Here is a 25,019-nt window from a genome sequence, read left to right on the forward strand (position 1 = left end):
AGCATGGGGAAAGGCTACAACCCTGACACACACCAATTTTCTTGACATAGACAATTTGTGCTTCCAGTATTGCACCCATTTGCTGAAACATCTTCGTTGATGTTGGTCAATTCCCGGAGCTGTATTTTCCCCCATTGCCTTTCAGTGCAGTCTGAGCTTCCTCCTTCAATATCTCTAGTTCCTGAAAATATGCTTCCCCGTGAAATGGTTGACTGAATGCTTTATGGGTGCAGTGATTGTATATGCTTTGCTTTTGCTTGTTCCTGCATCATTCAAGGTTTTGTTCATCGAATCCATCAACACTCAAACTCGAGGCTTGAATTTTTCCCCTCAGTTCTTTTAGCTTCAGAATTATTGAGAGTATTCTTCCCCTTTGGTTGTCTAATTCCAGGTCTTTGCAATTTATTTTACTTTGTATGCATCACTCCTCCTTGCTCTTAAACTTTATCTAACGTGGCTATCACTTTGCATTGAAGCAATCAGCCCCTACTTCCGAACACCTTCTTCATCACAATCACCTTCAGTTGCCCCAGGTGCAGCCTTTAAATGATTGACAAAGGCATCACCCCTTTTCTGCACTAAGCTCATTCCACCCCCATGGAGTTGATTGTGTGGGGTCCTGGTTTACAACTGCCTGCACCAGCACCATGACAAGCTGTATAAAACCAAAGTCTGGGGCAGGCTTAAGCTCTAATTTCAGATTCCTGGACACTGAGGTAATTCAGTCAGAGAAGGCATCATCTGTCCCAGATTGATCAGTAGGGTGCAGCGACACCCCCCCCCCCCACCACCAATTGAGCAGTCAAGAAAACACGTGGAAAACTGCTTGCCAACCACCATTGGACAATGCTGATGCCAGAAGTTTTCTCCAATAAATTTAAAGAACAACACTGGACCACCCCCAGTCCCTGGCCCCATAAAAGCCCAGGAAACAAAGAAGTCGGGGCTGATAGCCTTTTGGATGCTGGGTCCCCGCTGCGCTGGGCAGTGGAGGGAGGGAAGCCCTAGCTTGAGCTAGCAAATAAACTCCTTTAGCCATGTTTGCAGCTCAACTGGTCGTAATTCTTCCGTGCGCCCAAGGTGAGCTCACGTTTCCTTCCCCAATCCAACAATCGCTACGCATAGTGACCGATAACACTTCAGAGGAGACCATACATCTTCACAGGAGCAGCTAGGACTAAATAAGAACTACATGCACTTGGGCTGATGTACTGTGTTTATTCTTACAAACACCAGAGCAGATTTTATTTGTAACTAAGGGAGCACCTGCGTTTAAAGGAAGACTAAGTAAGAGATCTACGGTACAATTCCTGGGCACACTCCAGTGTGTCCGTCCATACGTGAGACTACTTTTGTGGGTTTGAACTTCACACTGAAGTGTCCAAAAGTCTGCTTTATTTTTAAGATGGCCAGAGCAATTGTTCATAGTCACATCCCCTCAACCACCAAATGAGCAAATGATGTAGACGTAATATGTGAATGATTTTCAGTAGTAGATTGTTCGCTAATTCTTTTCCGAAGAGTCACCTTCTATCAGACAGAGCATCTTGGGGAAACTGTCCTGGAGGACATGCTTTCAAAAGGGTGGCTGGATCTTGATCCTACACACTTGACCCATATTTCCTATCAGAGAGTCATAGTGGGGCCCTAATGTCTGGGCATGTGTTCTTGTCCAATAGGCCCTCTGGTGACAGGCATGAGGCAAAAGTTCTTTGGAGACAGGGCGCTGCAGTAGAAGAAACTTGGACTTTGAAGCCTAACTCTAGTGACTCTACAGTCTCCGTGAATAATAGCCATTTATTCAACTGTAACATGGAGATGACATACCTCTGGGCTCTACGGTTTCTGGGCTAGACTCCAGTAAATGAGGAGATGTATTTATTACATTCCCTATGGAGGGAGATGAATGAAACACAGAGCAGACACCTCCAAATAACTGCTGCACAATGTGAGCAGAGACACTGGAGCACCCTGGCCGATCGTCATGGAGAACATGCCATGTTGGTGGCTAGAAGGGACACCTGGCATAGAGCCTTTAGAGTCTGCTTGATGAATATCCATTGTTCGCCTCTGTACTTGGCCCCTCTCTGGGACAAATTTTTCCCAATTGCCAAAGGACCTTGTACGAACAGTCAAAGCTGCTTCAATGTTGCTCACATCTCCCGAGACAACCAACATCCTGCGTCTACTGGTTTATTCCACTCAAGAATCTTTGCTCCTAATGCTGAGCCAACATCCAAGGGCTATTGATGTTACCATGCTAATTTTTCTAAGAGAGTCCTTGGAGGCCTATCCCCAACTAATTTGTGTGGGCTTCTCACATTGTCTATTCCTCCCAGGGCTTGAGAACCTTCGAAGCAGATGCTTTTCTGGCTGCCAAGTTCAAAATTTGATCTGCGGGGAGAACTGCTCTTTCCCACAGAATGGACCCTCCATTATTTGCTCTCACTCGCTCAGGCCTCTGAATTCGGTGTTGGCAGGACCCAGGGCATTCACTTGCTTAGTTCCCTGCTGAGTTATCCCGTGTGGCCAAAAAAGGGGCTGACGTCACCACCCGAGCTCAGAAGCAAGGGAGAGTGAGACCAACAGAATAGGCACACAAGCATCAAGTAGGTTCCGCTCACGTTCAGAGCATAAACCACTCTTCTTTTCAATTGGAAAAAATAATCATTAAAGAAGCAACAAGGAGAGAAAGAGTCAGGAATAGCAGGAGGGTGTGGCATGTGAGCCGCTTGCCTCCTTGAGTAAGAGCTCTTTTTGCATGAGCCTGGAAGAACTGGATGGTGCCCAACTATCATGACTGAACAGTTTGATCAAAGATTCTATAGAAGAATTCTGACTTAAAGGGGAAAAAATTTAGAGAATAGAATTCCCATAGCAACGAGACATTCTGGAGTCTTAAAGGTTGGATGAAACCACCCCCCACACCCAAACTACCATCTTGAGATAACTTTAACTCTTAAACTGAAAATATCCCCTGCAATCTTCTAAAAACTTAGCACTACCTTAACTTGAACTGGTCAAGAATGTCTGCCTTGAGCACTGTGCTTTTTATCTGTAAAAAAATCTGCCAACAGCCACTTGAGAGAGTTAACAGGAAACTTAGAAGTCAGTGAGTTTATGTGAATGAGGGAGGAACAACTAGGAAAATGAGGGTAAGAATGGTGGTGCCACTGGGAGAGGTCCATGGGGCCAATGAATGGTGTGCATAGGAGTTGTTGAACTACATGTTTTGGTGTTCCTATTCTCAACAAGAGCAATGTCAAATAAGATCTATTCTTCAAAAGTAAAACCAAGCAACCAAGCAACCAACCCACCAAGCAACCAACCCACCAAGCAACCAAGCAACCAACCAACCCACCAACCAACCAACCCACCAACCAACCCACCAACCAACCCACCAACCAACCAACCCAACCAACCAACCTACCCACCAACCCACCCATCAACCTACCAACCAACCAACCAACCCACCAACCAACCCACCAACCAACCAACCAACCCACCAACCAACCCACCAACCAACCCACCAACCCACCAAACAACCCACCAAACAACCCACCCCCTAATCCAAACCACAAACTCACTAAGACACGTGTTGTCCTTGAAGAAATTCAAAAATTTGCCGCACTCTTCAAGGTCATTGCCACTGTTGCTGCAGTCGCACCAGGGGGCAACGCTGAGGCTGCTGGAGTCGATGTAGTTGGGTGTCATGACGGTGCCTGAAAGAACAAGCACAGAGCATTGGCTCTCATGGGGTGACAAGGACGTTTCTGCCGCCTGCAAAGAAACAAATGCTCCTCTGACGGCGGATGTGCCGTGGATGATTATAAACATTGTGTTTGCTGAATGGAAAATTATGTTAAGCAGTGCATTTTCTTGGCAATTTATCTCAAGCGCATCAAATAATTTACACATTTACTCTAGAAATTATAACAAAACTTCTTAAGCTGCACTTAGGGTCTTCCTCCCCCACCCCACCCCTTTCTCTCTCTCTCCCTGCACAAATGGTATAGATGACAGAGCAGGCAAGATTTTAACTCAGAATGCACCAGTTGCCAAATCCCTTGCATTTTCTTGAAAATGTCATTAATCTTCATAACTAGATAGAACTTGTTTTACATATCTTAACAATCCTTTTAAGATATTGAATCCACTTCTCTCCGAAGCAAATGGCTTCCTCAGAGTAACACAGGGAAGCTTAGAAGCTCTCCTGATGGGCTACCCCCCATCCTGGAAGTATCTAATGCGATGCCTGCTCATCAGCTCTCCCTGATGTGAATAGGAACTGGAAATGGACGCTAGAGATGCTCTAAGTCAATGGCTCCTGGAGGATTGTCTGGGGGTGCCCTGCAGTCCTCAGAGAAAGACTGGGTGGTCCTTCCTGCCGGTGGCTTCCAATATTCGCTGTTTCATTTAATTATTTTTATGAGTTCTACACTGGTCCTGGCACAAATAGCAATGCATTTACACTTGATACAAACCAAATGTCTCCTGCTGGGTGGCTCACACTAGGAAATGTCCACAAATGTCAATGTAATATACATAGATATTTGATGTATATATAATATACATTATATATGTGTATGTACACAAAGTAATAGGTGATCAGTTATCCACAGGATATATTTGGTCCAGAAACAGACAAAAGAAGTGTATTGGTAAGCTCTTCTGGACCAAGTGCTTACATGTCTTCTTTATACTGCCTTGCTTATGGATTTGAACAAAATGATAGCTCATGAAATCTTGGGACAAGAAGTGCACCCCATAGAAGAGAAGGGTCCCCTAACCTTTACTGACAGGGGTCTTTAGAGAAATGGGCAAACCTAACCTAGAGTGAGGAGTTGAGGAGTATCAACTAAGTACCCACTGTACTCCTGGCACCATAGTGGACCCCTGGCATATGGAAGAAGCAGGGAGAGAGAGGCAGCGTGCTGAAGGAAGTGAGAATTCGTGACCTAGGAGGCAGTGCTGGGGGAGAGATCCAATGACCCAGGAAGTGATGCTGAGCAAGAGATGCAGACCCAAGAGACACATCGTTCCTGTTTGCCTTTGCCCACTGTTCCTTTGATCCCCCCTCCTCAGCCGGTCGAGGGATGGCCTCATAAATGTCTGCCTGGGGCACCCGTGGAGGAGTCGAGTGGGGCATATAATAAGGACACGCATAAATGTATCCCTAGTGATTACATCTGGAGACTGGGGTTGTAGATCCTTACCATTTTCTCCTTTGCTCTGCCCAGTACTTTTTAAAAAAGCTTTTTACAATGAGGATACCTGAAGTTGCTTTCATCATTAAAATGAAATGTGCCGTGCTCTTGCTTAAACCTGTAATTCCACAGCAGGTAATTAACCCCTAATGGACTAATGTACTCCAGAAAGGCAAAGGGTGGCTATGAATTCTCGGAGCACTCACATATGAAACATGCATTCCCTGGAATCATCGATAAAAATGGTAAATAACTGGTACACAGCATCATCCCAGAGGGCATAGATGTGCCAGTTATTGTTACAACCCTGCAGGAAACACTACTGTTTTTGCCAATGGCTCTTGCTAAAGAATTTCTAGTCTGAAAGAATTTAGTCTAAACTGTCATTCTCTGTCCCTTCCCTCCCTCCCTCCCTCCCTTTCTTCCATCCATGTGTTACTGTATTTGAACTTCCAGGGGATTGTCAAATAATCCCAGTAAGTGTGGCATCATTCTGATTGCGCTCTCTCTAACTCCCTACTCCCAGCTCTCTTTTTTCTCAATGGATTTACTGATTGGAGCTATTTCATGTAAGTGATGTCATGTCACATTTGTCCTTTCTGTGTTTTGCCTTATTTCACTTGGCATACAGTTTTCAAGGTTCATCCATGTGGTGCCATGTGTCAGAGTTCCAGTGATCTTTAGAGCTTTATTTATCTTTACTGCAGGCATGTCCTGAATTTTGTTTGCCTGTCTATCTGTTGATGGGCACCAGGGCTGATCCCACTTCTGTTTGGGAATGGGGCTGCTGGAGACATTGGAACTAATCTGAAAAGGGGAGTCAGATGGTTGCACAAGGTGAAGAATGTAAGTCCCCCACTACCTTCCAGTTGATGCCAACTCACAGTGACCCAACAGGGTAGGGTGGAACTGCCCCTCAGGGCTGCCCAAACTGGAACTCTTTATGGGAGTAAAAGTCCCATCTTTCTCCCTTTCTCCCTCTAAGAGGCTGGTGGTTTTGAACTGGTAACCTTGCGGACTACAGCCCAATGTGTAACTCCTACTCTCCCAGGGCTTCTCCCACACTGTGAATCAGGTCAGCCAATGGCACATAGAGAAATTGCCCAGAGAGCACCCACCAGACCACCAGGAAAGGATGTCGAAACTGTTGAGTTTGTGGGTGCCATTCTTAGTGGGCTCTACTTCCTGCCTGCTGGCTTGTGTAACCTTGATGGAGAGGCTGGGTTGGAGCATACTTTAGCAAGCTCCTGTCAACCGTGATTTTTCTTACCCCTCCTGACCTTCTCATTGAGACGTCAGCAGGCTGAGGACCGGGCACACCTGCCTTTCCCCCTCCTGCTCCATTTATCTGTGGGAACAAGCTGTCCTCCCAAAGCGTCCAGTCTTAAAAGATAGAAAATAGCATTGATATAATGTCTTTTGGTGTGTGTGTATGTGTGTGTGTGTGTGTGTGTGTGTGTAGACTCTAGCTTGAATGTAGTTAGAATATAAATGGAAGGAAGGACCCCTGTATTTAGGGTTTTAAATTTTTTCCCAAAGGGCCATTTCCAGTAAAGAACCTTTTTGATTCTCCCCAATAGAAGGACTGCTAAATTCCCTTTATCCAAAGTTTCCCAAATCAATGAACTCTGTGTGACTGGCTCTTTTCTTCAGTCCCTGCTCTTTCGGGATGATTTCTGTTGCTAGGTCGCTTCTCTTCCCAGAGCTCCACACCCCAAGTCTCCCTGCTCTGGAATAATCCCTGCTTCCTGCCTTGGTCTGCAGCATCTATTATCCTCGTCCTTCCCTGGCAGACCTCACAGCCCCCCACCCCCCGGCACCCAGGGTTCCTAGGATGTGGAAACCAGATAGATCCTGGACCCCCTTCTCCCCTTCCTCCCCATCTTACCAATGAGCCCAGAGTAGGCAAGGAGGCAGTCTGCATAGTTCTCCTTCAGACAGCCGCTGACAGATCTGGACTCGGGCTGGCAGTTGGTAAAAAAATCTGCAAGGCGAGACCTGCCGAATGAAGAGAGAGGGGAGACAGGCTTTAAAACCTCGTAAGCCTCTTGGCAGTCGTTGTCCTTCTTCAGTCCTTTGTTCAATTGCCTTTTTGCCCTGTGCACACACTGTATAGAAAATGCAAAGTATTAACGTCTAGCACTCTCCCATAGCCAACTCCGAAGCACATCCCTTGCCCCCAGCCGCCTCCACCTGGGTGCTTCTGGAGAGATCTGAAGAGAAGTCTTCGGGGCCTATAAAAGTCTTGATGCTTTGAAGTCCCCATTCAACATTTATTTCTGACTCGGCTGATTTGCATCTTGAGGAAATATGCTGCTTCACACACTCACCAGAGAGCCACACTGGGAAAATATTTACTTTGTACAGAAACATGTCCCGAGCCTCTGACTGGCAGCCTCGAGCCCATCTGCTCCTGTCATTCCTACGGGGTTTGGAAATCCGTGTACCTGTCTTCTAAGTCTTCTCTTGCCCTGTGGCTGGGGCATAGTGAATTTGTCCAGTCCAGGGAGGAGACTGATGGGAGACACGGCGGGGTGACCCCTGCTTGTGCTGTAGTGTGGCGGACCCGGGGTTGCAGGCAGCATCTAGCTAGTCCAAGGTCAAAGGAGCACTTGGGTCTGTCTGTGGAGAACCCTCTGAAATCAGGTGCGGGTCAATGGGAGAGTCTGGGTTGTGGGAGCAATCTCTCCCGGTTGCTATGGAGACCAGCCTCACTCTTGACCTCAGGTGTGTCAGAGTAGACCTGGGTCCACTGGGTTCTCAGCAGAAGTGGATCGCCAAGCCTTTCTTCTGAGGTGCTGCTGAGGGGACCCCAACCTCCAACTTCTCCGTTAGCAGCCAGGCACACTCTCCATCAGCACTAGCCCGGGACTCAGGGGAGGTCATGGACACCTGGCCACAGGGAGATGCTGCTCCGCCCAGGGGCCTGGGAGGAGGCGGGATCGCTGCGGCCTCTTGGCAGCTTTTACCTCTGAAGGGGACTTTGTGGGAGACATCCTGAGTGAGCCCCAGAGCCCCGCTGTGGTCACCTCAGACAGACACAGCTCTGTTTCTGTGTTGAGGAGCACGGGGAACAAAAGAATTTAAATGATCTGGCAATTACCGGAGACAATGGGAGTCGGACTAGCTTCCTTCTGTCTTCTGCTCAGCGAGTTGGCGAGTTGGCAGCAGACACATCCAGGGTGGTTTTAACTTCTGTCCACCGGACAGGAGAGCTGCCTCGACTCCGTGCAGGGTGCTAATGACCAGTCGGGGCTGGTGGGGCTGAGCGCATGGGGTGTGGGCGGTTTAGTTCGGGGCATTGTGATAGGTGGCACACCCTTGGGGACAATTTAAAGGGCCAACTGGAATGATCTCAGACTGGGGACATTGAAAGGGAGGCCTGGGCCAGCTCAAGGAGCCCCTGTAAACAAGGCCTGTCCAGACATCCCTTATCTGTGCCCATCTGATACATCTGTATTCTGGGTGCCGGGGGCCTCCCACTGAGTCCCCAGAGCAGGAGGGGCCAGGGGCTGCAGCTAAGTGCCTTAGCCCAACCCCCCAATGTGGCCATGCATGTGTATGTGCCGGTACCTGGTTAGCAACCCGGCCTGGGTCACGCTGTGTCTTCGCTGACTGCCCTTGTGCACATGGAAGGATATAAAATCTGGCTGGTTTGGGTTGCCTGGTTAAGGGATTCTGTTTTTCAGAGGCAATCCCAAAAGGTGGTCCAGGCTACTCAAGTGGCTCCAATCACACCCAGCTTGGACGCACGACTGCTTTCGTCACATTTCCTGGTCACGAAAGTTAATGATCCAGTGGCATGGGGCTGTGAACTTCACACAGGCCAACTGCTGCGCTGCCCCCTGGGGCCTCAGCTCTACACACAAGCAGTCACTGAATGGGTCTCCCTCTTGGAAGCCCCACACTCTCAGCCCTGCCTGACCCCCACCCCCCACCTCCCGCCGCCCTGAGTTTGGGGACAGTCCCTCTGCCTTTGGGTCTCCTGTTCTTTGGAGTCTCTCCAGCAGACTAATAACTCAACGACTTGGGACAGGGATTACTGCCCTTCGGCAAGAGGATGGTGTCACCGGCATCGTTTTGCCTAACCACTCCAGAATCGACGCACAAGTGGGCTTGGAAATGAGAGGCTAATCGAGGCAGTCTCCTGCAGAAAGCATGGCCCTCGTCAGACGATATCACTAAATACACTGCTCGTGCCAGAAGCCTGAATGAGTAAGGAGCGTTGGCAGAGATCCTGGCCTGGAGGCTGAGACAGCCGGTGGACTCAGAGTCTCAGGTAAGACGGCAAGGCAAGCACAGCCATGATGATGCACGACTACCCACAGCCCTTCCACATTTGGCCCACCTCTCCCTGGCATGTAGACCTGGAGTCAGAAGATGCCCATGAGAATCTTCCTGTTTTACAGGTGGGAAAACCAGAGAAAAAGAAGATGTATATACAGTGGTGTGCTGGAGTTAGGTCATTTAGTAAATTTTCAGGAAATGTGAGCATTCGCTAACAATTGCGGTAGCTTGCAATGCGTCCAGAACCCATATCAAACTCACTGCCATCGAGTCAACAATGACACACAGTGACCAATAGGATGGGGTAGAACCGCCCTCGTGTGTTTCTGAGACTGTAACTCTTTACAGGAGTAGAAAATCCAAAACCAAACTCACTGCCATCGAGTCAATGCTGACTCAGAGAGACCCTCTATGGGTTTTTGAGACGGAAACTGCTTACGAGAGTAGACAGTCCAGTCTTTCTCTCACAGAGCTGCTGGTGGTTTCGAACTGCCGACCATGTGCCTCACAGTCCAGCACATAACCGCAGCACCACCAGGGCTTCTCTACAGGCACCTCTGTGTGGTGCAGAGGGTGGGTCCTCAGCTGCCATCCCAGGGCAGCTCCAATAAGTACCGGAGAAGTACTGTGCGCCGTAATCTTTTCATCCCCATTCGGAATGAGGTCGCTGGGCTTTTCTTCCAAGCCTTTCAACACTCAACGTCTAGAAATTGACTAGACACTCAACCCGAGTGGCCAGAACACCGAATGCCAATGGAGAGATGCCAGGGACGGTCTGGTCATGAAATAGCCTTGAATCGGTGGGGAGTTCGGGTTTCATCCTAAATGCCGCGAGAGCCATTGAAGGACTCTACTCAGAGAAGCAACGACAGAATATTAGGGGGCGGGGGGCTCTTCTGGCGTTCGTGTGTTTGGTAACGATTTGTGCACACCCACAGCAATGGGGAAAATGATGACCGAGAGAAAGTGGCCAAAGGTAAAGGAGGGTCACCTTGGAGACTGCAGCGGTGACCCAAAGGGAAACACGGCGGGCCGGAAGGGGAGGACTCCAGGAGAGTGCACAGAGGGGTGAGTGTCGCCAATAGGGCTTCTGTGGAACAGCGACTGCTGTCCTGATGGGAAGCGCCAGGGTCCCGGTGGGAAGCACAGCAGACATGCCAGGAAGACTGCCAGGGCAGTGGCGGCTATCTGGACTACTGGTACCCGTGGGCAGCAAGAGTCCAGTAGCTGTTAGGCCGTCTGCATGCTTCATCTGTCCAGCGACCACCTGCCGTCTGAGCTCATGCTGTCTGTATGGTGATTGGTGGCAGAGGAAACGGGGTAGGAGAACACCCAACCCCAGCAGAGCCCCCATGCACCTCTTAACTCCTGCTGGGCTATGAGCCACATGAGAATATCCAGGGCTTCCCTGTCTGGGCTGCAGTGGAGGCACAACTGTCCAGTGTGGGATTAACAGAGAAACCCCACTGTCGGATTTCTTCTGGAGACAGGGAATCTCCATGACTACAGCAGCAGTGCATCCTGGACAAGGGGAAGGAAATGGACAGAGAGCACCGTAGCAGCGCGTCTCCCTCCTGAAGGAGGGGCTGCCTACAATGCCAAGGTGGCCTTAGGCAACTGGCCTGAGAGGCAGCAGCGGTTTGCACGGGAGCTTGCACATGAGGGCGAGCGGGCTGCTAACTGGAAACGGAAAAAATGAGAATCACGATAAAATCTAGGAAAGGCTTCTCAGGCAGCAGATGGTCTTTTGACAGTAGAGAAAAATCATTTACCTACTTTTTTTGTACCAGTCTGTGTGTGCAGAGGGTGGTGGTGGTTGTAGAGTTAAAGATAAACAGGTTAAAGATATGAAAAAAGTCCAACCAAGGCAAGCTCAAGAACATACGTACGTGCTAACAATGCCCAGTTCAAACCATCCTGGCTTATCCTCGCTGGGATGTATTTCCAGATGACTCCCATACTTGGCCACAAGCCAGGTGTGATGGAACTGAGACCCGGTCTAGGAATCAGGAGATCTTAACGGCGATTCGGGCTCTGATGCTATTTACCCAGAGTTCGGGAGTAGGCTGCTATTGGATTTCCTGCCCTCTTTCCTGCATCTCCACATCAGAAATATAATCTACAGGGCACTCGGAGCTATTATCACCCATGAGCCCCTTCTGCCATTACCCACGATTTTAATGTTGAAGCATTTAGTTTCCTTTGAGGCTCATAAACAAACAAATAAAACAAACTCACCGCCGTCAGGTTGATGTCAACTCAAAGTGACCCTACAGGACAGGGTAGAACTGCCTCTGGGAGTTTCTGAGACTGCAGCTCTTTACAGGAGTAGAAAGCCACATCCTGAGCAGAAGCTTATGGTTTTGAACTGCTGACCTTGCAGATCACAGCCCAGTGAGTATCCACTAAACACCCAGGACTCTCTCTTTTGAGGCTAGAGAACTAGCCCACATCTCACAGACAAGAAACGCGAGGGCCAAAGAGCTTAAGCTCCCATTCAAAGACACAGATTGGGTGGTGGCAGATGGAAATCAGTGGAAGAATTCATCGACAACCTCCTGTAAGTGCGCTGGGGTGACTAAGTGGGAGGGCTGCTTGACTTTCGTTGGCTTGGGATTTTATTTAAGTCATCGTAAATTGCTCTCCCCTGACACCAGCCTCCTTCTTAATGTTCCAATGACTTTGTGTGTGCCCTGAGCAAAGACAGACAGATATATGGTGAGATAAATGCATAAGATTCATAAAGTCTTATGTATCGATCAATCTTATGTATCTATCTATTTTATGATAGAGCCTGCCAGGTGCTGACTCTGATTCATGGCAGGCTTAAGTCAAACAGCAGAACAAACTTGTGCTCAGGCTTGTGCCATCCGCATGATTGCTGCCACGTTCGGGTCCATTGTGAATGCAATTATACCAATCCATTTCATGGAGGGTGTGTCTTGCCCTCAAGGACTCTCTACTTTGCCAAATAAATGTCCCTCACGAGTGACCGATTCATCTCTCCCAATGATATGTCCCAAGCAATCAAGAGAGACAATGTCCTGTGGCAACCCATTGACTTAATTTCCAGATGTCGACCACCAAGCCTTTCCCCCTAGTCTGCCTTAGTCTGGCAGCTCCAAAGAAGCCTGTCTACTATGGGTGAACCTGCTGGTATTTAAAACACCACAGGCATAGCATCTGGCATCGCAGCAACATGCAAGGACGTCACCCTGGTACAAGAAACCAACAGATGACGAGGGAGCAAGGGATGAAGGTCCCTTTGGGTCAGGATTCTTTTGAACCCCGCCAATACCCAGAGACTTGGCTTCCCAGGAGAGACTCGAGACTGGAGGCAGGACCTCTTTAGTCATCTGCTCATGTGAGATGTTACTGAGGCCTTTTCTGAAGCCAACGTGGACCCGAGGCTTTCAGAAGTCTTGGGTTTCAGTTGAAGTCAGTTGGGTTCTGAAAGATTTTTCAACGGGTCCTTTAGAAGGAATGACATTGCGGGCATGGGCTTGAGAGAGCCACACACCTGGTTGGTAATCCCAACTTCACCTTTTGTGCCCTTCCATCTGAGCACGTTATCAATCTTCTCCAACCCTCGGTTTCTCCATTTGAGAAACGGCCAGTGCTACTCAGCCCCCATACCATTGAGTCAATTGCAACTCCGAGCAACCTGAAAATAGGGTTTGCAAGGTTATACATCTTTGTGAGCAGACAGCCTCATCATTCTCCCTTGGAATGTCTTGTGGGGTTAGCCAGTGACCTTCTGGTTGGCTGTCCAGAAGCACCCCAAAGCACCACCTGGCTCCTTGAGACTTTCAGGACAATGATATAAAGTACCCTTCCCAGAACCCGGAAAACTCCAGGTGCCCAGGAAGTTTTCACTTTCCATCCTTTTAGCTTCTCTCCCCAATTCCTGGCTCACCCTAAGCCTCGGGGCAAAAACACACAACCTCCGCTCAACACAAAAACACCCATTTTCTTTTATCTTCTGCAGGCTCTTATTTTACATCTTCTTAACAGCCTCCATCTGTGTAACTGAAGGGAACTTGGACCAAAACAAATGGGGTAAGTCTGAAAGCCAGGAACTAACCCCTACCCGGCCCCACAGACTGACTTAAGACCTCGGTCTTAGGAACTCACAGGTGTTTGAAGAAAAGCTACTCCCCGCTGCCTCTGGGATTTGGGGGAGAAGACATATTTCAGAAATGACTAACTATCAGCAGGCTTGTTGATACTGCTAATTTCTTGTGCAGAATAATAAAATTTTAAAAAAAGAAAGGAAAAACATGCTAATATTAGACCCAGGGCAACAGAGCCGGAGCACCGGAATGGGTAATTTATGGGTAATTTTCTGGGAAGATGACACAAAACAGATCCCCTCCTCCTCCTTTCTGTTTTTAGAAAACTCCCGTAGCCCTTCTTCTCCACCAGGCTCCTGGAAAGCAGGGCCGGGGGCGTCCTGCGGGAACTCAGGCTCTCCACTGAAGATGCTGAGCAGACCCTGTCGCCTTGCTGTCTGTCCCTCCACTCTGGGAGCCCAGGCAGCTATGTTTGCTCAGGAGCTAGGGGCTCATCAGGGCCTTCGGAAAGTCTGGGGCCCTGGAGTCAGCGTGGAGTCTCACCAGGCCCAGGGGCAGATGCACGGGGCTCCTACATCTTGTCTTCATCACCCCTTGGCTGTGGGCTTATTAAGATGAGCGTCTAGGTGACTTAGCCAGACCGCAGCCACATGTTGTTAAGAAAGAATGCTCTGCAGAGGTCCAACGCGCCTGGAAGATTTTTCCAAAACCTTTGTTTCCCGGGCCAGGAAACTGGTCCAGCAGTGTTCCATGTCTGTCCCCTCAAACTTGCTCAGCCTCATCCTCATGTTTGGGAAGTGACATCCCATGTAACCAAACCCACCTACCTGGAATCCTGATCCCTGGCTCCTCCTGGCCCTGGAGTCTCATTGCAGGGTGCCCAAGCCACAGAGCGGGGAAGCCACTTAGAGATTTGACTGTGTCTTTGCCTCCTGCCTCCTGCCTTGGGTCTCTCTCCTTGCCAAGAGTTCAGGGGGAAAGCAGGTTGTGGGTGGAAATCACACTGCTGCGGGGGCAGGTCTGCTGCTGTGTTAACCCCTAGGGAAGGTCAGAGCAGTGTCTCTTCCAACTCAGTATCCCTCCTCCAGCCACCTGGCATGCCCACTGACAGCCATTGATCAGTATCTACAGCACAGCTGACCCATCTTGACAGCTCATTGCTACCCAGCACAGGGGGAAGCAAAGGACAGTGGGAGGAGGGGAAATTCATTCCACCTGAGAAAGGGCTTTCCACAGCTCCGATTGGAGGCCGCTGAGCAGGCCCTTAGTCAAGACTCGTACCCTACCCAGGGCTCACCACCCAGATCCAATTCCCCAGATGCACAAACTGATAGCCGCTAACACAGCGATTCTCAACCTGTGGGTCGCGACCACTTTGGGGGTGTTGAACGATCCTGTCACAGGGGTTGCCCAATTCATGATAGTAGCAAAGTGACAGTGATGAAGTAGCGATGAAAATAATTTTATGGCTGGGGGTCACCACACCATGGGGAACTGTATGAAAGGGTGGCAGCATGAGGAAGGTTGAGAACCACTGGTCTAACAAGTAACGGGGACGTGGGGTACTCCCCAACAATCCTATCCTGCACTGCCAACTCACATGAAGGTTTGGAGTATTACCCATGTTATAGTATGCCCATTCATGCAGAAAGCCTGTCTTTGATGGTACTTGCTTTTAGGGAGGCCATTGGGGAAGAAAAGAGAGGGAGGTTTTCTGGATGATGAAACTTCCACTGAACTCGGGGCAGCCCTTCATCGACTGCTCCGATAACTGCCAGGGACGACCACACTAAGACTATTGAACAGTCAAATATATCCAATACGTCGTTTATAGTTCTGCAGGGAAACTTAAAAATCAGTTTTGTGACTTTGGGCCATGGGGAGAAGAAATAAAATCTGAATGTTCAACCAGCAGTAAAAGTGCCTGAAAACTCCATGCCGGCCCGGTGAGAATTTTCCTCCTGTATGATTCTGCAGACACATACACCCCTCATCCAGAGTGGTGAGAAGAGGTGCCTGCTGTTCATCCCTGGATTTGAAGAGGTTCTATCTCAACCCTTCAGAAACCCTGGGTGTCATGACTGCTTACAGATTTGTGCCCACACTGGCTTCTGACAAAAGGTTAAGAAGCATTCAGAATGCAAGTCAAAAGTAGTGAGGGGATTGGGAGCGATAAGATGGAGGTAGAGATCTTGGTATAAAATGCCTCCAGCTAACTGAAGGTCAACATGTGGCTCTGGGCATTCTAGACTCTACTTGGAATAGAGGTAAATGAGGAATCCCACAACTCACGAAATCCTTAACATTTAAAAGAAGGTACTCTCTGCTATCAAGTCGATTCTGACTACGAGCTGTCTTACAGAAAGCAGAGAATTGTTCCCTAGGGTTTCTGAGGCTTATCAATCTTTATGGGAACCTCATCTTTCCCCCAAAGAGCAGCTGGTGGGGGTCAAATTGCTGACTTTGCAGAAAAAGAAGGTGCCACAGAAGGAGAAGCAGAAGATTGCTGGGGTGCACTGTTGCGTTGATGCCATCTCCCAGCGACCCTGTGTGACAGAGTGCAACTGCTCCAACGAGTCTCCAAAGCTGTGGATGCTCAAAGGGGCAGATTGTCAGGTCTCTTCTCCCAGGAAGCCACAGGTAGGTGCAAATTGCCCATCTTTCAGTTAGCGGGCCGGAGCTTAACCGTTGCTCCTTGCTTAGAAGATGAATGGTTCTCAGAGAGCTCCATCCCCAAATCTGGACACCGTGGATCATAATCAACAAAGCATGAGAAGCACGAGACTTGCAAAACAGTTCGTCGAGCTCACGCAGAATCTGTACGTGGAGCAAGAGGCAGTTGTTGGAACGGACAAGGGAATAAGGTGGTTTAAAACCAGACGTGGTGTGCATCAAGGTTGTGCTCGTTCACTGTACTGATTCAGCCTCAATGCTGAGCCAATTGTCAGACACACCGGACTACACGAGGAAGAAAGCAGCATCAGGTTTGGTGGAAGGCTTAACAACCTGTGATTAGTGGGTGGAACGACTCCTTGCTGAAACTGAGAAGGTTTTGAAGCACTTGCTGGTGATGATTAAGGATTTCAGGCTTCAAACTGGATTACAACACAATGTACAGAAAACAAAAATCCTCACAACTAGACCAAGAGGTAACACCAGCATAAATGGAGAAAAGTTTGAAGTTGTCAAGGATTTCCTCTTACTTGGGTCCACAATGAATACTCATGGAAGCAGCAGACAAGGAATCAAGCAACACATTGTACTAAGTAAATCTGCTGCATGAGATCTCTCTAAAGTGCCGAAGAGCAAGGATATCACTTTAAGGACAAAGGTGTGCCTGACCCAAGCTATGGGTCATTCTCCCAAGGAGTGTTTCGAACTGCTGACCTTGTAGTTAGCATCCCATGGAGTAACTACTACATCACCAGGGCTTCTGTAAAGTGGAAGGGCAGTAAAAAAGAGGAAGACACCCGACGAGATGGACGGACACAGTGGCTGCAATGGGCTCAAGCACGACAGCAGGCGTGAGGACAGCGCAGAACGTTTCCTTCTGCTGAACACGGGGAGACTATGGGCAGGAACCCCCTGGATGGGAGCTCACAACCACCATCACCTCTGGAACCTGGGACTAAGTTTCTTTATGTGGCAAAAGGGATTTTTCAGATATAATTAAGATGAAGGCATTTGAGACTGGGGAGATTATCCTGGGATTTTCCAGATGGATTCTGTGTGATCACAGAGATCTTTACATGTGGAAGAGGGAGGAGGAAGAGGAAGGCGGAGGGATGAAGTGTAGAAAGATCCCAATGGCTTTGAAGATGGCAGAAGGAGGCAGTCAGTCGGGGCTGTGGAAAAGGCAAGGTCATAAACACCCTCTGAGGCCCTCCACAAGGAACGCAGCTCTCCCCATTTTAGTCCAGCGAAACCCTGATGAACCGCGGGCCCACGGGAGTCCAAGAAAATACACCTTGGCTCTTTTCGACCAACACGTTTGTGACTGTTGGTTGCAGCAGCAGAAGAAACCTAAAATAGTACGGAGAAACAGCACACAATTGGGATTTTGAACACAGCATTTGATAGTGAACCAAGACTACAACTTCCTTCAACCACTTCTTCACCGTGAAACGTAGGTACAATCGCTTAACTTCTCAGTTCAATGGACTCAGGTTGAACCATAGGACGGCTCCGGAGAGAAGTTCAGGGAGGACCGCGGTCAAGTGATTGGCTGCTAACTGAAAAGCAGGATGACAGGGCCACTTAGCAGTGGCGATGTGCACCTGTCAATATCATAACCCAGGAAACCCTCCTGGGCGGTTCTAACTCTGTGCCTCATCCCTGTCAGAGTCTTCTGTTCTTTCCACATCAGCCCAAGAGATCCCCACTGACCTTGAGACCTCTGTGAAGATCCTAGGGAACACGTGATTGTACTGATACTTCCCTTGGAATACATCTGCTAATTCACTTGGCAGATGAAGTGCTGTGTCCTGAGGTCACCGATCCATGTGTCCAAGACACATTCAGAAAACTCAATTATTATCAGATCTATTCCTAATGGAAGGCCAAAGAGAGATTTCTCCTACAGGTGTCAACATCTTTAAGGAGGGCAATGTGCTTTACAGGCAGATAGAGTCACGCCCATGAATCAATAAACGTGAGCTGGAGACATTGCCCTTACTGGCCTGTATTAATTTAAGGGAGTGCTATCCACCCTCTGGGCTACAAGTTGGGCTGCTATCCACAAGGTCAGTAGTTTGAAACCACCAGCCCTTCTAAGGGAGAATGATGAGGTCTTCACACCCATAAAGAGTTACAGTTTTGGAAACCCACAGGGGGGCACTTCTCTGTCTTACAGGGTTACTATGAGTCTGATCTGAGTGGATGGCAGTGGGTTTGGTTTTGAGTTTATCTACCCCGTGGAACTGGTCACTGCATAATGGAAGACCAAAGGAGGAGAATCAACACATTGGAATTATGGTGCTGGCGAAGAACATTGATAGTACAATGGATGGTCAAAGAACAAAGAATTCCATCTTGAAAGAAGTCCAGTCAGAAGGCTCCTTAGAAGCAAGGATGTGGGATTTCATCTCAAGTAATTTGGACACATTGTCAGAGGAGACCAGATTCTGGAAAAAGACATCATGCTTGGTAAAGTAGCGGGGCAGTGAAAAGGAGGAAGTCGTTGGCAAAATGGACTTTCATAGTAGCTGCATCGAGGGGCTCAGAGATAAGAACAATTGTGATGCTGGCATGGGACTGGGTGGTGTTGGCTTCTGTTGAACATAGGGTGGCTGTGAGCTGGGATGGATTCAACGGCACCTACCAACACCAGCCCCCTCTGAGCACAGCACTGGGTAAGTTCTGGCCTGCTAATCGCAAAGTTGACAGTTCTGACTCACCAGCTGCTTGAGGGAGCAAGATGAGGCTAACTGTTCCCATAAAGAAATCAATTGATAGAGATTTGCTAGCAGTCAGAATCGCCTTGGTGCAAACAGTGGGGTTGGCTCGACTCTCCGAAGGAAGGGACTGAAGCACCCCAGTGTTTACAGCCAGAGGAGCTCAATCCTAATTAGTTTAGGGACACAAGTCAGTCCTAGAAATTCTCCCAAAGGCTGCCTGGCCTCCTTCAGTCAAACTTGCTCCTTTGGAGGTTCCCAGTGGCTGAAAAATTAAAATTGCACAAGCTCTCTTGACTTTAATCATTTGCCAAACTGCTCCCCTGACACCCCCTCCCCATAAAGACAAGCGCTAAATATGCTAAATATCTCTGTGGTACCTAAGCCTCAAGCCCAGGAAAGGAACCCAGTCTCTGAGTTTCCTGGCAGGGGGAAGGGGCGGGAAGGCGGAGGGATGGCTGAATGGCTAGCACCCTCCACTTGCACCAATAGATTTTAAGGCGGACCTATGCAAATAAGATCCTCTATTAATCTTTAATGGGTTGTAGACTTCCTCAGGAACATTAATTTCAATAGTAAATACACAGAAGGTCATTTTTCTTCTAGGCAAGTTGTTCTAAGGTCAACAGAGACTTTGTGCTTAGCAAATAACTCCCCCCTAACATCTTCCTTACAGAGCCCCGGTGGCATGCTGGTTACGCATTGGGCTGCAAGCTGCAAGATCAATGGTTTGAAACCACCAGCCGTTCCATGGGAGAAAAGCAAGGCTTTCTGTTCTCGTAAAGAGTTACAGTTTTGGAAACCCACAATGCTAATTCTACCCTGACTTATATAGAGAGTCACTGGGAGTCGGCTTTAACTCAATGGCGGTGAGCTTGGTTTTGAGAATATCTTCCTTTTTAATAAGGCATGAGGGAAGCACTCTTGCTCCTGATCTGGGAAGCTCATCAAGAACAATCGCTTAGTCCAACGGTGCCAGGTGATACTGCCTGCTTTCTAGAAAACCCATCACTTTGCTTAGCAACCCATTCACGGCTCACCATCCTATGGCCCCATTCAGCCTGCCCATGTAACTTTCTACGCCTCACCTGGAGCTCTCACGGCTGCAAGGAAAAGGTTGGTTCACCTTCCAGAGCACAGGATCAGATTTCCATGGTCCACAGAGGCCACTTTCTACTTGCCCGTTCCTTCAGCCAGTGATCCCAGGGCTGGTTTGGACCCATTCTCCAAGGGTCTCCTCAGAGCCCTCCCCGAAGCCTCCAGCTCTGAAATGTGAACAGGATGTGCACTTCCTCCCCCACACCTGCCTTCCTATCACTTTGTACGTTGTCTCTGCTCGGTGGGTAGTAGCATCCACAGCATACTGGGGGCCCTCGGATGGATGGGGCGAGAAGTTAAACACTTGATGCCTAGCTGAAATGTTGGGGTTCAAACCCACAACAGGTGCCTTGACAGACAGGCCGGGCGCTCGGCTTCACAAGGGTTACCACCATGAAAATCCTATGGATCAGTTCCCCTGTACACATGGAATCGGCACGAGTTGGAACCAGCTCAATGGCCACTAACAAGGCAGTCCGCTCCGTCCTTGACAATGAGTTGATTCTGGCTCCTAGCACACCGATAGGACATAGGACAGAGTCGAACTGCCCTCACAGGATAGCCTAGGCTGCAGTCTTTACCAAAGGCGATCATCAGGTCTTTATCTCCCGCAGAGGGGTTGGTAGGTTGAAACCTTGACTTTCCAGGTTGCAGCTGAACAAGCACCTAGTTGCCGGGCCACCCTTGCACCTTCCCTCCATCGCCGTCTGCCTCCAGGTTGTGAGCTGCTGGAATGGTGTCCGGCAAAGAGGAGCTGTAGAGTCAATAGCTGTTGACTGACTGAATGAATCCCAGGACTTTGCCTGCTGACCCACGTCTGCAGACCCACCCTCAGCACGAACAACGTGCCAGGCATGGAAGAGGCTCCGTGGCAGCCTGGAAACCGCACTAAGCGCAGTCCTTACGTGGACTCCGGGGCGGCCACTGTGCAATGCCGTGCTGGCCTTGTCATTTAACTCACCACAGTCTGACGAGCCACACGAGTGTATTTTACCAGGGAGGCTACTGCTGTCCGGAAAGGGCCAATCGCAGCCCACGGAGCTGGTGGGGGCTCCCGCCTGGCTGGGATCCCACGCTCATCCCTGCCCTTGGTGCCAGAGGCAGGAAGAGTGCAATCCTTGCCTATGCGCCCCCGGGCCCCACAACCATTCCCAGATGGATGTGGCCACTGCTGGAGAAGCCCACTCGGATAGAGGGAATCAAAGTTATCCTTCCTTCACTGAATCGAGGAACTGACAGAATTTTTTGAACAGTGCTTACCATGAAAAACATAGCAGGAGGATGTCTTGCTACTGGCCAGTGAGGATCAGGTGCAATTCACTCGCAGACCGTGGGGAGAAGCGAGGTTGGCCTAAGTCTTCCTCTTCCCGGTCACCCCCTCCCTGGGCTGTCTACGTGGTCATGCCTCCCCAGGCCGTGAACATGCTCACGTCCTCCCTGGGTGGTACGCCTGTCACCACCCTCCTGCCACCTACGCTCTCCTCTGACCCAGCAGGTGGCAGAGCAATGTGACCACACCAGGTTCTCCTACAAGTCCGGGGGCCTGACTACCTGGGCTCACAGGATCTCTGTCCTTCTGGTTCTCCAATACGTGTGCACGCACCCACAATCTGGACCTCAGGCCAGCTGCAGGTGCCGATTCTAGACAAGGCTCCTCCCAACCCACGGTCCCCCTTGACAACCAAGGACACGTCCACAGGGAGATAGTGACAAGAACACCGTGAAGAAATGCCAGTCTTCCTTATTCCTAAATTACAGTGAAAAAACGCCCAGGTTAGAGATGGCTCTCAAGGTCATGTTGAAAAGGAGGGTTCCTTTTCAAACAAGTCCCTGACAGCCATCTGTTTTGCTGCGTCTTCAGGCAGAGAGCAGCCAAATGGCTTTCCTCTTCCGGCAAAGCTCAGCCTGTGGACAGCTGATTGCCAACTTCCTCCTGCGCAAGGAGGACCGCAGCTGGATCACAGGGGGGACTCCAGTTTGACAAGAGAACGGATGATGCCTAGAGCCAGGCCTGTGTCCTTGGCTCAGATGCCTTTCCACTAGGCATTCCTAGGGTGCCCCCCGCTCCCTCTCCCCCACATGCACACACAGAGTCCTCTAGCCAAAGCTCGACTTGAGTGCAGCATAAACTTCCAGCCACGGTCCCTTCCCACACATTAACACCTCAACCTGCTAAGCCTGTGTCCCCCACCTGGGCAGACACCCTGCCCCGGTGCTGCCAGGTAGTGTGCTCGCTTTCCTGAAGTCTCCATGCCTGTATAATGCTCTCAGCTGTGCAGACCCACCCCTTTGAGAGTAGATGAGGCCCATCACCAACTCCTTAAGGTAGTGGCACAAATTGCCCAACTTCCCCGGTCTCTGAGGACCCGGGGGAGGCCATATTGGAATGGCACAAACTGGGTGAATCTAAGCACAGAAATGTGCTGCCTCAGAATCCTGGGGCTATTGTCTGGGCAGCGTGTGGCCAGGCCATGCTCTCTGAAGGCTCCATGGGAAGACCCATGGCTTTCCTGGCCTCTTGGAGTCCCAGGGGCTCCTTGGTTTGCAGTTGCAGCCTGACTCACACACTCATCTTCCCGCTGTCCCTATGCCTCTTCTTTTATAGGGACACCATCCAGGCTCTGATGACAGATGACAATGGCAAAGGCTCTATTTCCAAATAAGGTCACATTCACAGGAATAGAACGGCCTTGTCTGTTGTAGGAGGACACCATTCACTCCGTGACTCCTGGGAATGGTCTAGGAACGAACATTCTCAGGGGTCTCTTCAGATGTCATGGAGTAGCAGCTGATCCTGATTCAGCTGTAGGTGAGAGCCACTACCCCCTGTCCCCTCTGAGAAGTCTTCCCCGGTGCCCTAGGCCAGTGGTGCACTGATGAGGATCACTGCGCACCCACTCTGTGCCAACAGGAGGCAGGCACCAAGCAACCTGGCAGTTCTTGACCCAGCAGAGCACAGAAACAGGGAACAAGCCTGGGAGCAGTAAAACCCAAACCACCACCTTGGGCATTAAGCGAAAAGCACAGCCACATCTCAAATGATACCTCTTCTTTGTAGGTAGAAGTGTTTGTAACTGAAGTTTTTGAATGTGGAGGTGTTTGCCCCCTTGTTTCTGTCTATTTCCACAGAAAGCCTCTCCAGGAGAACAGTGTCGAGATCCCTTGCTGGAAAAAGCACGCTTGGAGGGGTGGTCCTCCTCCTCCCCAGATCGCTTCTTAGAAGTCTCAGGCTGTCTGATGAACTGACTCTGCAGTAGGATTCCAACTACTGGGGTCCCCCAAGAATCTTGAACTTCCAGCGTCCTAGCATTTATGATTCAAAGGGTTAGCCCATGCTAGCTAGATGCCACTAAATCTTTATGTTCACACCATGACAGTGGAGGAGGAGCAGAGAGGGGCTACAAGGGGATGGCCCCCACCCAGGGTCTCCACCCAGCATTCCTGGGAGGCTGTAGCTTACCGGGACAGTCCCCCAAACCCCTTACCAAGAGATGGGTTCCAGCCAGTCTTTCTGGTCACAACGGATTTCCACCAGTCAGCTCAAAGTTCTCACCAAAGGCCAAAGGACTGTGGCCTAGAAATCCTTCGGAATGTTGGAAAGCATTATTTGCTTGGGGCATTTCTCAGAGCTAGATGCCAACTATGGAGTGCCACCCAGACTGCCAGATGGCCCTGCTGTGAAGGTCCAGTGGCCAGCAGGCGCTCAGCAGGTCTCCCATTATTTGTGCCCATTGTCACTTGGAAGGGTCAGGCTCTGAGCTCTGCAGTCCTCCTACCACCCATTGTCCTTTGACCTGTTAGAGTTCAACCAGGAGGACACAGCCAGGTGCCACTTGGATGGTCTGGGTCCCAGGAGCCCATAAGAATGTGGCGCACACCCATTTTATAGCCCCAAATCATGCCGGTCCTCCTGCCACAGTTCTCAAAGTGAGGTTCAGGGACGCTGACAGTCTTGTGATTGAGGGGTATCTTCAAGGTCAACACTATGCTCATAACAAGTGGTTGTTGGAGACTGTCGAGTAGATTCCAACTCATAGTGCCCCGAGGGGACTGACTAGAATTGCCTCACTGGGTTTTTTGGCTGTCACCACAGCAGATCACCAAGTCTTTGTCCTACAAAGTGGCTGGCGGTGGTTGAACAGCCTTCTTCAAGCCTAGGGTTCAGCCACTGTGTCACCAGGTCTCCTTCCTCATCCTTCCAAGACCTCATTGACCCTTGCCACTTGCATTCTCTCCAGAGAGAACTGTGAAGGTTAGTAGTATTTGTCCCAGGAGACTGCATGCCATGACATACTGTAGAGGATGGCCTACAGAAGCAGACCTGAAAATCCAGCCTTCTTCCAGCCAGCCAGAAATAGACTTGTAGACATGTAAAACAAGGCACCGTGTCACACCACGCTCTTTATCTTTCCAATTTAAGAAAATACAGCTTTTACGTTCTGTGACTTATGGTGTTATTACTTCTTAAATGCATTAAGACAAGCATCAACCTCTCCTCTGTGTTGATTCCTGATTTGGTTGTATCGATAGATTCAAGCCACATAAACAAAGGCGTCTTGAACCGTTGTTTTCATGGGAAAACATGCTTAGTGAGGGGCTCCTAAGCCTTATGATGACAATGATCCCAAAGCCTCTTACTCAAAAGAAAATAAAATCAAAATTAATAAATAAATGAAAATAAAGAACAAACCACGGCCACCTCCAGCATCCAATTCCACACCCCCAGAAGCCCTTGGGAAACGATGTAGGTGTTTACAAGAGCCTTTGTGTAGGGAGCCAGAAGCACCACTGACGAGACCATGGCTCCAGCCAGATGTTCAGGGCCTGGGGCCCAGCTGTACCACTTGGGTGACTTGGGGTCCATTGTTCAAAGTCCCACGCCCTTGTCTGTGTAACGTGGGGCGGATGGGGAGCAACTGTAGCCCATGTGTAAGTGCTGTGAAGAGCTCAGCCCAGGCCTT

At 49.6% G+C, this 25,019-nt stretch overlaps 1 protein-coding gene across 1 annotated transcript in view; it reads right to left on the reverse strand.

Annotated features, from left to right (window-relative positions):
* Positions 1-25,019, reverse strand: part of GFRA1 (GDNF family receptor alpha 1) — a 248,526-nt gene that overhangs the window by 36,706 nt on the left and 186,801 nt on the right. Inside the window, exons 5-6 of the mRNA XM_075534439.1 lie at positions 7,096-7,205; positions 3,588-3,722 (exon numbers count right to left, since the gene is read on the reverse strand). Of these exons, the coding sequence (XP_075390554.1) occupies positions 3,588-3,722; positions 7,096-7,205 (245 nt within the window). The remainder of the gene's footprint in view (positions 1-3,587; positions 3,723-7,095; positions 7,206-25,019) is intronic.

The sequence above is a fragment of the Tenrec ecaudatus genome, chromosome 16, assembly GCF_050624435.1.
Source record: "Tenrec ecaudatus isolate mTenEca1 chromosome 16, mTenEca1.hap1, whole genome shotgun sequence".
Lineage (NCBI taxonomy): Eukaryota > Metazoa > Chordata > Mammalia > Afrosoricida > Tenrecidae > Tenrec > Tenrec ecaudatus.